The sequence below is a fragment of the Caretta caretta genome, chromosome 4 (genome assembly GCF_965140235.1).
Source record: "Caretta caretta isolate rCarCar2 chromosome 4, rCarCar1.hap1, whole genome shotgun sequence".
Taxonomy (NCBI): domain Eukaryota; kingdom Metazoa; phylum Chordata; order Testudines; family Cheloniidae; genus Caretta; species Caretta caretta.
In genome coordinates this window covers 147,242,156-147,254,469 of record NC_134209.1, presented here as the reverse complement: position 1 = coordinate 147,254,469, position 12,314 = coordinate 147,242,156, and the positions used below count along the sequence as shown (strand labels likewise).

The window sequence follows — 12,314 nt, the reverse complement described above, 5'->3', positions numbered from 1 at the left end:
ACCATTTGAGGTGAAGTGGCCAGTTAACATCCCTGTAGTCATATGACAAAAACTGGGGGTTAGTGGGTTACAGATTGTTATAATAAACCATAAATTCAGTGTCTTTATTAAGCCCATGATATTTAGTGTCTAGCAAAGTTATGAATTTAAGCTCCTAGGCTCATCTTTTAAAGGTTTTTGCAGGTTTGCTTTGAGGATGACGACTGAGAGGTTAGATGGGGAATGATTGCTTCGAGTGTTTGCCCACAGGTGAGGGAGTATTTTTGTCTTTTATCACTTTTCTGTGTGAATTCATTCGAAGGTGTAGTGATTGTCTGTCTCATCTCACCCACACAGTTGCTGTTGGGGCATTTAATGCACTGGACAAGGTACATTGTGATAGGCATGTGTAGGACCCACAGATCTTGAAAGGTGTGTTGTGAGGGGTATTGATCATCATAGTAGTGGAGATATGGCTACAGATTTTACATCTGTTCTGGTAGGGTCCGGTGCCACTTTGAGTTGGCGGGTCCTGGTCTGTGTGGAGCTTGTGTCTGATGATAAAAACTTAGAGAGGTTATTTGAAGGTATTTTGTTCCCCAAAAGAATACAGTCAAATCCTGCTCAACATGCTCATTGCTACGGTACTCACTTATAGTGCCTGCCCCAAAGATACTAGGGGATCTCTGATTCAGTGGGTGTTTCATAGATTCATAGAGTTTAAGGCCACAAGGGATTGTTAGATCATCTACTCTGATTCCCTGGTTATCAGTGGCCACTAAGTTTCACCCAGTCACACTCTACACTGAGCCCAGCGACTTGGGTTAGACCAAAGGATTTCAATCCTCAGGAGACTAAACAGTTGTGTGCCACAGGCAGAGAACAGGAGAGGCCGAGGTGCTACCAACGGCAGGGAACTGACTAGGTGAGACGTGCCCAGATAATCCCAACAGGTGAACCACACCTCATGCTGCAAAAGAAGGTAAACCGCCAAGTTCCCTGCCATTCTGACATGGGGGGAGATTCCTCCCCAACCCCAAACTGGCTATCAGTTTGACCCTGAGCATATGAGCAATACACATCAGCCAGACATCTAGAAAGAAGATTCTCTATACCACTTCAGTCCAAGTCCCCCTCTGCTGGCTGCTCTACACAGGAGGATAAGCACATACTACTGTTACTAGCTAATGGAGTTACTCCTTTAGTTTACACCCCCTTTACTTTTAGCACTGAAAGTCCTGGGTTCAATCCCTGCTAGTGACCCAAAGTTTGGACTTTGAATCAAAAAGAGGGGCATGTCTAAGATGGCACCATGACAAGCCTGGAGCTGGGGATAATATAGTTGTCTTGCCCCATACTGATTATAAGGTTGCTTCTTTTTGACCCCTCTTTGACTGATTTGGCTCACTCATGTGCATACGGAATCTTGCTAGGGACTTCTTGAACTACAATCATAGAAACGTTGGGCTGGAAAGGACTTTGAGAGGCCAGTCCCCTTCACTGGGGCAGGACCAAGTATACCTACACCATCGCTGACAGGTGCTTGTCTAACCAGTTCTTAAAAACCTCCAATGATGGGGATTCCACAACCTCCCTTGGAAGCTTATTTTAGCCCTTAACTATTCTTAAAGTTAGAAAGTTTTTCCTACTATCCAACCTAAATCTCCCTTGCTGTAGTTTAAGCCCATGACTTCTTGTCCTACATTCAGGGGACATGGAGAACAATTGATCACCCTCCTCTTGATAACAGCCTGTAACCTATCTGAAGACCGCCAGTCTTCTTTTCTCAAGACTAAACATACCCATTTTTTTAACCTTTCCTCAGAGGTCAGGTTTTCTAAACCTTTGGCATTTTTGTTGCTCTCCTCTGCCCTCTCTCCAATTTGTCCACATCTTCCTTAAGGTGTGGCACCCATAACTGGACCAGCTGAGGCCTCATTAGTGCCAAGACCATGAGGAGTTAGTGCCCAAATAAATCTGCTAGTCTTTAAGGTGCCACCGGACTCCTCATTGTTTTTGTGGATACAGACTAACACAGCTACCCCTCTGATAATTAGTGCCAAGAAGAGCAGGACAATTACCTCTCATGTCTTACGGATGACGCTCCTGTTAATAAACCCCCGAATGACATTAATCTTTTTCACAACTGCATCACGTTGCTGAGACACATTCAATTTGTGATCTACCCTAACCCCAGATCCTTTTTCAGCAGTACTACTGCCTCATTGTAGTTTTGATTTTTCCTTCGGAAGTCGAGTACTTTGTAGTTGTCTTTCTTGAATTTCATCTTGTTGATTTCAGACCGATTCTCCAATTTCTCAAGGTTGTTTTGAATTCTAATCCCGTCTTCAAAGTTCTCGCAACCCCTTCCAGCTTGGCGTTGCCTTGAAATGTTGTAAGAGTGCGCTCCACTCCCTTATCCCAGTCATTAACGAACATATTGAATAGAAATGGCAGAGAACAATGCGTGTTTCTTAACTGCAAGTACATGCTGTAATTTATAGTTACGTAACTTGATCCTAGTGCGGGGGTGGGGACCTCTGTAGAGGTGAGGATTTGATCTCTCGCTGACTGGATTTTATTTTTTCACGTGGGGTGGAGTTTGCTCTGGCTTTGTTATTTTTGGGCAAGTCGTGTTTACAAGCTTTGTCAAAGCATCTAGAGTCTTGGGCAAGCGCTTTGAGGTGTCTAAATCTAAATAAAAACAAAATGAAGAATAGGTGTATGCAATGCCTACATCTACTTAGTATGGTCCCATTGATGTCAATGGAAATTGGGCGCATATATGCTTTCTGAAAATCCCACTAGGTGTCTGTCTGTAGCTTTAGGTGCCTAGATATCTTTAAAAATCTGGCCTTTTATTCTCTTTGTGCCTCAGCTCCCCATCTGTGTAATGGGGATAATAGCAAATCATTTAAGGCTTGTCTGGCCTGAAAGTTATACTGGTCTAATTAAGTTGCTATAGTTATACTGCTGTCACGCCCTGCGTGACCACTCTTGTTCCAAAATAAGACTGGCTTTGAGCAGTTTTGCTTAAACCTACAGAATGGGGGAGCTGTCTCCTGGAAATCGGCAAACCAAGGCACGAGCCCCAAACTGGGTGTGGGTTCTATGGTTAGATTTCATCAACTAAGTATCAAATGGGAACTCCTCAAGCACTATAAGAGCCTTAACATGGAGTCATAGACAGTCCCCTTGAGCACCCCGGTCTTTCTTGCCACCCAGACAAGCCTGCCTTTGTGATAGATGGTCCATTACACCAAAAAAATCACAACAATATTCAGGTTACTCCCAATCCCAAAGGACCAGTCACTTAACCCAGGTCAGTTGCACCTTAGAACTCACACCAAAGACAATGCTTGTAGCCAATCCTATAATAAACTAACTAAAGGTTTATTAACTAGGGGAAAGAAATAAAAGTTATTTACAAGGTTAAAGCAGGTCAACATAGCCTAAAACTGTAACATTTGTGTGTGTATGTCTACACTGCAGAGTTTTGTCGCCAAAAGTTATGCCATTTTAATTAAAGCGCTGTTGCAAGTCCACACTATGCTCCTTGCGCCGGCGGGGAGCGTCCACACTAGGAGCTCTTGCATCAACACAGAGAGCGGTGCACTGTGCGACTGGCCGCAGGGAGCTTTGGGAAGGGTTTGCAATGCCTCATGGGGCAGGTGCGGCATCACATGATGCAAGTTTGTCAAAGTTTGTCCCCTTGTTCCATGGGCATCCTACTAGACTGCCAGCCGCTTTTCAACTGAAACGTGCAAGGGGTGAGGTGGGGAGGAGTGTGCGCGACAGGGAGTGTGTATGGGTGTGTGCAGGGGAGACCGTGTATGTTGGGGCAGTGTGTGAGAGAGCGGGAGGGTGTATGTGAGAGACAGTGTGTGTTGGGGGCGTCTGTGTTGTAAGAGCGTGAGTGTGTCGACACACTGTCTTGTAAGTTCAGACAGCTGCCGGAAACAACCAGTCCTGGGGGAGGGGGACACCCCCAGCATCAGCCCCTGGCTCTGCACAGCACAGCAGTCTCTCTTTCTCACACACACATCTGTCCCTGCCTGCCTCTGTTCCTAGCGTGGGAGAGAGCAGGAGCGTTCCATGTAAGTGGTTTGCTCCTGGCTGCTTGGAGCCGAGCACCATGCTCAGCTGTCTGCATGGAGCTTTGAAAGGGGAGGGGCGCAGGGCTGCTGAGTTCAAAACAGTTCGCGGAAGGGTCAGGGCAGGCATTTTGGGATACTGGGGGAGGCCAGTTCTTGTGACATAATGAACGAGAGTGTCTACACTGAGACTTTGTTGTTTTAACTTTGACGCAAGAAGCTTTATGCCTCTCGTCAAGGAGGTTTTATTTTGTCATTGAAAGTGAAGAGTTTTGTCGCCCAAAGTGGCACTGTAGTGTGTCCAAAGCTGCCTTTTGGAGACACAACTCTGCAGTGTAGACAAGGCCTTAGATTCCAAAAAACGATCGAAGCTGCTGTAATGTGCAAGCTGAGAGAGTCCTTTAGGGCTTACCCAAGCTAAACAGCTGGGGATCCCTTGCTTATGCTTAGAAGTCTTGCCCTCTCCCTGAAGTCCAAGCAGCACAAGGATAAACATTTTTTCTTGACCGGGATTTTTATTCGCTTTCCCCAGAGCTCAAGCTGATGGGATGAGCGTTTGTGCATGTCTCCTCTTCATGGATGTGGAGGGAGCAATCAACATAGTCTTTTGTCCACCGATGGTCCACAGTGGCTTGTCTGATGTCTATAGGCCTTCTTTTGTTGGGCAGGAGATGACATCTCTTGTGGTAAACTAATATTTCAAACTTGGTAATGCTTCTCTTTAGTCTGCAGGGGTTTCCAGTTTCATTACAAACACTGATAGTTATAGAGAAAACATTTAAATAGTACCTTATAACATGGGGTAAAAAGACTATAAATGAGATTAATGCATGCAGCAACTTACAAGCATTTCATAAAGTTTAAACACATTTTTTTATAAATCAAATACCATTTTAACAACACTAACACACGGGTGAGCCAGTCTGGTTTCCAGCTGTGCTTTTGTCAGGGTTCAGAGGCCTAGGGGCCTAGGCATGAGCTGGCACCTGGTCTGCCAACATCACAAATACTGTGTACATTTCCAGTGTCCACATTTTAAAGAGGACATTGAAAAATTGGAGAGGATACAGAAAAGAGCCTCAAAAATGACTGGAGGGTTAGAGAAAAGGTTTTTTAGTAAGAGACTTTGCGCTCAGTGTGTTTGGTTTATCAAAAAGAAGCTTGAGAAATGGCTTGATTACAGTGTCAAAGTACCTTCACAGGGAGAAAATACCAGGCACAAAAGAGTTCTCTAGTCAAGCAGAGAAAGGCAGCACAAGAACTAGTGGCTGGAAGCTGAAGCCAGACAAATTCAAACTAGAAATTAGCACATCTTTTTAACAGTGAGGGTGAATCACCACTGAAACAGACTACCACAGGAAGTGGCGAATTCCCCATCTATGGCGACTGGATGTCTTTCTGGAAGATGCGCTTTAGCCAACCCCAAGACGTGCTTTAGTCAAACCTACCAGTGATTGAGCTCAATGCTGGGCTGCCTGGGTGAAATGGAATGGCTTGTGCTCTACGGGAGGTCAGGTTAAATGATCTAATGGTCCCTTCTGGCCTTAAAGTCTATGAAATTGACAAGACAAAAGGGGGAGGGAAAACAGAGGCACAGGAAGATGAAGGGACTTGCCCCAGGTCACGCACCAGTTAAATAGGAGAGCTGGATCTACCCAGCCTACTTGACTCACAGGGCGGTACTCTGAGCTCTAGGCTATGTTGCCTCTTGAGCCATCTCTGCCTGTGTAGATCTGTTTGCAGGATTGGAGCCGATGAGATCATTTCTTTTTCTGGCTAGATACCCCTTTTTCTGTTGCTCTTTTACTCCAGTTCTGTCCTCCCCTCTAACCATCCAATTTTAAGCACTTTAACGCTTTAAAATAATCTTTGTGAGAGAGACCGTTGGAATAAATGGTGACATTTCAGGCAAGTGACTCCCACAAAAAGGGATCTGAGCAGAAGGGAAAGCCTTACATGTGAAGGGTAATACCATATAGGTTTGGTGCACAAAGGAGATGACAGATCTCCTTTAGACAGAGGAGTGCATGAACATGACACACACCAAATTTCCTTGGTGACTCATAGATTTTTAAGGCCAAAAGGGACCTTTATGATCACCTTGTCTGGCCTGCTGGGCAGCTCCTTTCCCTCTTCAATTGATTTTTTGGGGGAAAGAGGGGAAATATTGGCCCTGATCCACAGCTGGTATAAAGTGGCACCGTCCTGTTCAGTTTAATCAAGGTGTGCTGTGAAGGGTTAAGGAGCAGCTCTGGGCCTAGAAAACCTTGCCCAGCTGCCCCTGCTGGGCATGCTCACAGTGGAGGCAGGGAGCAGTTCAGTTCAGTCTAGGTGGACGGAGCAGGAGAGTAGCTGTGTAGTGCAGGCTCCTGCCAAGAAGCCACTAAGGCCCCATGCAGCCGGGATCAGGTGCTACTGCCAAGCTGCTGCAGGCCCTTCAGCTGTGGAGGTCAATGACGAGGAGCTGTGACTGGGAGAGGAAGCCCCTCTGGAGTGTGACCAGAGAGGACTAAGGAGTAAACAAGTGGCACCCCCAGAGGAACCGAATTCAGGGTAGGAAGTAGCCCAGGGAGCAGGCGTAGGGGTGCCCATCCCATAGGCTGCATGGTTTGAAGTACTATTTATTGGGCCCTGGCTTGGAACCCGGTGGAGCAGGAAGGACCCAGGCTTCCCTACTCCCAGCCATTGACTCCCGCCACCGGCTGACCCAGCCCAGAGTATTGCCCCTAGGCAGTACTGCCCAGTTCGGACTTCAATGCATTTACGCCAGCTGAGAATCTGGTCCATTGTTTCAAAACAAAAGGAAAAGGAAGATATTCTTGAGAGGATGCACCTGTTGAGAAACCATCACGGTCTCAAACATCCCCTTCTCCACTGACGATTCACTTCCCTACCCATTTATTTATAGGCTGTCCTGTATTTGTGGTACTCTGACTGTTCTCCCTTTTGGGGAACATGGTTTCCTACCTTCCTTGAGCTAAATCTTTAGCACACTGGACCCAATTCTGTTCTCAGTCTATCCCTACAAGCCCACTGAACTGAGAGTCAGTGGGGTTGTGTGTAAGTGTGAGCAGTGTCTGTCCTTGATCCTTATCTTTTTGAAAAAGAAACTTAAATGTGTAACAAATGCCCAGGTGCATCTTGGGAGACACACTTTATTGACAGATACTTGTAATCACAGTCACACCTCCCTCCTTGCCAGGTGCTCTGTGCTTCTAGCTTGTTGGCAATGTGTACGCTTCCCAGGCAGATCCATCTTGGTTCTGAATTATCCTTGTATCATGTTCCTGGCAGGATTTTCTCCCTATTATTCCAGGACTTTTGTGCTTTCCCAATTAGTTCTTCAGCTCCTGTAAAATGGGGCCCTTGGCCTTCACCAGTGTAGCAGCTCAGATGTTTGATTATTTTCCATGCCCTGGAAAAGCCGGCTGAAGTTAAGTAAAAGCCATTTTTATCCAACTTCTTCAGTACATCAAACACAATAGGCTGCCTCTGAATAACAGTGGACAGTGCCCCGTCTGTTTCTTTAAAAGCATCCAAAAATAACCCTAGACCTCATTCAAAGGTATTGCAGCCAGAATTTCCATTTAAAACATCAGTGTGGAGCGGGTGTGGAGATGGTTTCACTGGATGTTGTACAGATACCCACTTCTTTGCTCTTGCCCTCTCTAGTCCCCCAGCAGTGACAGCAGCTTCTAAAAGAGGGGCAGTTCATATGTTCCAAACAAGGTGGAAATGCTGAGCTAAACCCTGTTGTAAAGATTCCTTTTGGCGGTGCAGTTGGAGATAGTAACCAGCTCTTCCTATCCTAAACTGTCACATAATATTGCTGTGCAACATTCAGTTGTCTAGCACCACCCCAGAGGTGGCTGCGTTTTGGTGGTTGGCAATGTAATTACTCTTTGTGTCCGTGTTTTTATAAATTATACACACGTTCTGGAAGAATATATGACTAGTAGAATCCATGCTGTTATATGTAGCAAGCTGCCCGTTCAGTGTTCTTATCTCTGCTACAAGGCTGCCTTTTAGCATGTGTCAGGTTATAATTGCTTCTCTGACCAGGCTTTTCTATTATTTATATGGTGTATCTAGGCCAAGGAACTGCTTTCCTGCCGGCTGTACCCACTCCCAGCTCTCGCTCCAGATCATCAGCACACACATGTACAGTGCACTTACGCATCAAGCTGGCTAGTGAAGGACTGGTAGACTCCATTCTTCAGATCCTGGGAGAAATTTTAAAGCGGCAGTTAAAAATGACACACATTCTCCCTCGCTAGCATGGACTCCATCAGGAAATGATTAACTTCCTTTATACATATTTATGTTTTTAAAAATATTGCTACCACCTGATGCTTTTGGCTCCAGGTTTGTTTTTTTTTTTTTTTTTTGCTCTGAGGAGGAAAAAAACCCTGTTAATTCCCAAGATCTTGAAGAAATGTCAACTAAAACATGGTTTCAGAGTAACAGCCGTGTTAGTCTGTATTCGCAAAAAGAAAAGGAGTACTTGTGGCACCTTAGAGACTAACCAATTTATTTGAAGTGAGCTGTAGCTCACGAAAGCTCATGCTCAAATAAATTGGTTAGTCTCTAAGGTGCCACAAGTCCTCCTTTTCTTTTAACTAAAACATGCTGAACAATTATTCAATCTGGTAATAAGCAGTTAAACAATCTTCCTGGAGAGGTGTCAAACAACGGTTTCCCCCGTTACATGTAGACTATTAGGAGTTTTCAGCGTTCTGGTTCTGATTAAATTGCTGCATCATCTCTAGGCACCTCAGGATATCTTGCAGAAAATGATATGCAATGTACAATTCTGCACCTCCACCTGACATGCTCCTACATTGGACTTATTTATGTCTCTTATCAAAGCACCTCAATTTTGAGAGCTTCTTGCTTGCTTCCATCACTCTCCTGATCATTTCCAGCTTCCCCATATCTCTGGATCATTTACCCTGAAGACCCCTCTGAACTGGGGGAGCTGCCTTCCACATCAAATGACAGGATGACATCCATGCTGGTGGAATGCTGACTGAACTTCACTGCCAGCTTGAGCACAGTCCGAGCGAGCCCGGTGTACACCTCCCCCTCCCAGATCTTGCTGCAAGTTGGCTGCAGTTCAGTCCTGGATTGCCCGACCACGAGAGCTCTATAGGCTTTTGGCAGCTTGACTCTGAACTTAATCCAGCTTCGTTCCTGGAGCACCCCCGTCCTGGGCTGTAGCAAGATGCAGCCTTTCCTCCACATGCTGTACACTCGGGGGAATGGAAGACACCGTGGCTCGGAAAAGCAGCGGACAACGTAGTCACAGACATGAGCAAAATCCTTGTGGTCCTTGTTCCTGCTGAAGAGCCCCACTTTGTAGAGGCCTGATTCAGGAAGCAGGATACAGACACTGACCTTGTTTCCCAGATGGGTGAGCAGGACGTATCTCTCCATGGGGTACTTGGTGTTGGTCACTTTGTCCTTACTCAGGATGGCGGCCACTTCGGTGTCCGACCGGGTGTGGAACGTGATGTTGCACTTACCCTGGTTGGTGTTGATGATGGGGGCAGGGTGGCTGGGGTTAGAAAAGCCCCTACAGCCAGTGCTGATCCCTGTCCCACAGTGCATGCTGAGGCCAGATGGGAAGAGCTCGTTCTGGTTGATGGGACCAGAGCAACGAATGAGGAAGTTGGCTGCATTTTTGAACAGGTCACCTCCTAAATCTTTCACAAACACAGAGAGTCTGTAGTAACCCAGAAAAGGACACAACACGTGGCAACTCAGCTTCTCCTCCTCTGCTTGAGAGGCCAGGCACTTCATGCTCAGGGAGGTGTCTAGATCTTTATTCACCAGCTGGTACGTGGCCAGCAAGGGTCTAGATGTCTGTAGCGTCAACAGCAAAGTTCCTGTTGCAACAACAATCAGGTCCTCGCCGCAGTTGCTCTCCTCGATCCCAAAGTCTTTCCCCTTCGGATGGAGGCCCCAGAAATGAAAGGGGTTTTCAGGCAGTTCTTTCTTGTGTGACTCCAGGCACTTGATCTGATAGGAACACACCCAGCTATAGGGGTTCTGAGTGTCCGCCGGCCGCGCGAAGATCATCAGCTCAAACAAGCCCTCCGTAGGGGGGAGAACTTTGAGAGTCATGCTCTTCTCAGACACTGTCAGCATCCCATGAGTCGTGCCTAAAGCTTCTTTGCTAACGTTGCCACAGAGCTTGGAGAGATGGTAGCTAAATTCTGCTGGATGTGTGCTCCTCAGAGACACTGTTGCTTCCCCGTGTTCTGTAGGAAGGGGAAGGGGTGAAACACTTAAGATCACAGTTCAGTGTGAGGATCACAGTAAACTTAATTCTCAGCCCAAAGCCTCACTCTTTCGTAACATCAGTAAAAGGCAGGTTTGCAGACATAATAGGAAGCAGTCTGGATATATACCACTGGACTGGGAGTCAGGAAATCTGGGTTCTACACCCAGCCCTTACTGACCAGCTGAGTGGCCAGAGGTAAGTCACTTCTCCTCTTAGTGCGCCCTGTTTCCACACCAGTTAGATGGGAGTGATGAAATTGCCTTTCCCTCGTAAAGCACTTCGAGATCTACACATGGAAAGTGCTTTTAGCGTTATTAAGTCGCTTTCCAGAGTGACCATTGTCAATGGGAGCTGTTTCCTGAACTTATTAGACTTATGTGGCAAACCCCGTGTCCCATCCAGAGCATTACTTTAATAGTAGCTCTCCCACTGGATGCAGGAACCGGAGGTGCAGATCTGACGTGCTGCTATCATAGCAGCTGAGAAGCTCAGAGGATTGCAGCACAGCTGGGAGGAAATTCCACAGCAGTCAGCCAGACTGTAGTCAGACAAGTTCCCCCCCACCCCTTTTTTTTTTGCGGGGGGAGGTGTCACCTTAAATAGAAAAATTCAGTGTGCTGTTGTCTGGGAGGCAGCTCTAAACCAGGAGGAGGGGAAATGCAGGAGTTTCACAGAGTGTACCTGATGAATGACCTGGGTAACATTCTGTTTGATTATACAGCTTAGAGCTCAGCTACACAGCACAGAGGAGTTGTGCAAATGTATTAGATTGCCTGAGGCAATTTACACCTCTGAGTCCCTTTTCCTTTTTTGAGCCTTTCTTGTTTGGCTTTTTAACTTTCTTTTGACACAGATATGTGCGCATATCTTGTATTTTAAGGCAGAGGCAGAATATCTTTTAAGAGAATTACACATTATTACACGAGGAAAAGATCTTTAGGAGGATGGATAGTGTATATGTTTGTACAGCACCTAGCGCCATGGAGTACTGGTCCATGCTGGGGCTCCAAGACACTACAGCAATACAAACATATAATTATAGCTATCCAGGCAGCTGGGATATCTGTGATGTGCCTGAAACATCTTGGATACTTTACTCTGTTCCTCTGTTCAAGGAAGCAGCAAAGTTGTGTGTGAATGTTCCTTTGGTTGGGGGGCGGGGTAGGGTACAGAGTATTCCCAGCTGCTGGCATTTTTACTCTTTGGGTGGGTTTACGTATGCCCCATGCCAGCCCCCATTTTCCGGTCCTGGAAACACTGGGCCTGCCTGATACACTAGGCCACTAAGAACATCCTGCTGTTGCATGATGCAATCTACTTTTCTGGTGGAGTGTCCTTGTTTGGTGAAGGCGGTTTTAAGTGTGTTAAGCAGCATGTTCTGTGGTGTCTGAGGGCTTGTAGATAACCAATTTCTCAGTGTGTTTGGGGTGGTAACTGGATCTGAGAAGTAGATCGGATCATGCAATGGGCCACCCAATATCCAGAGTGAAACTCCCTCAATACAGGAAAAAAACAAACTCCAACCCTCTGACCATACACCCCTAGCTGTTACCTACCACCTCATACTGGAACACACAAGGTGGTGTATGACGAAACAATTACAAGTGATACTCAATGGGGACCACATCCTGAAAGAAATCTTTCCCATTCCCTCTCTTCTGGCCTTCAAACAACCCCCCAACCTCACCAAGCTCGCCATCAGAAGCAAGCTCCCCACAGACTAGGATGCACCAATTCAAAACAGCACCAGACCCTGCCAGAACAACGGATGCCAAACCTGCAGACGTATCTCCACTGCTACAATGATAAATGCCACCACACAACGACACACCTTTCAAGACCCCTGGATCCTACACATGCCTGTCACAACAATGGTGTACCTTATCCAGTGCAGTAAATGCCCCAATAACGACTGTGTGGGTGAAACCAGTCAATCACTATGCGCTCGAATGAAA

At 46.4% G+C, this 12,314-nt stretch overlaps 1 protein-coding gene across 7 annotated transcripts in view; it reads right to left on the bottom strand.

Moving 5' to 3' along the window:
• Positions 1-3,351: 3,351 nt before the first annotated feature.
• Positions 3,352-12,314, bottom strand: part of LOC125635129 (kyphoscoliosis peptidase-like) — a 29,440-nt gene continuing 20,477 nt past the window's right edge. For all 7 annotated transcript variants that reach the window (XM_075128144.1, XM_075128143.1, XM_075128145.1 and 4 more), the window contains one exon: positions 3,352-10,336. In XM_075128144.1, coding sequence (XP_074984245.1) covers positions 9,021-10,336 — 1,316 coding nt within the window. In that variant the 3' untranslated portion in view covers positions 3,352-9,020. The remainder of the gene's footprint in view (positions 10,337-12,314) is intronic.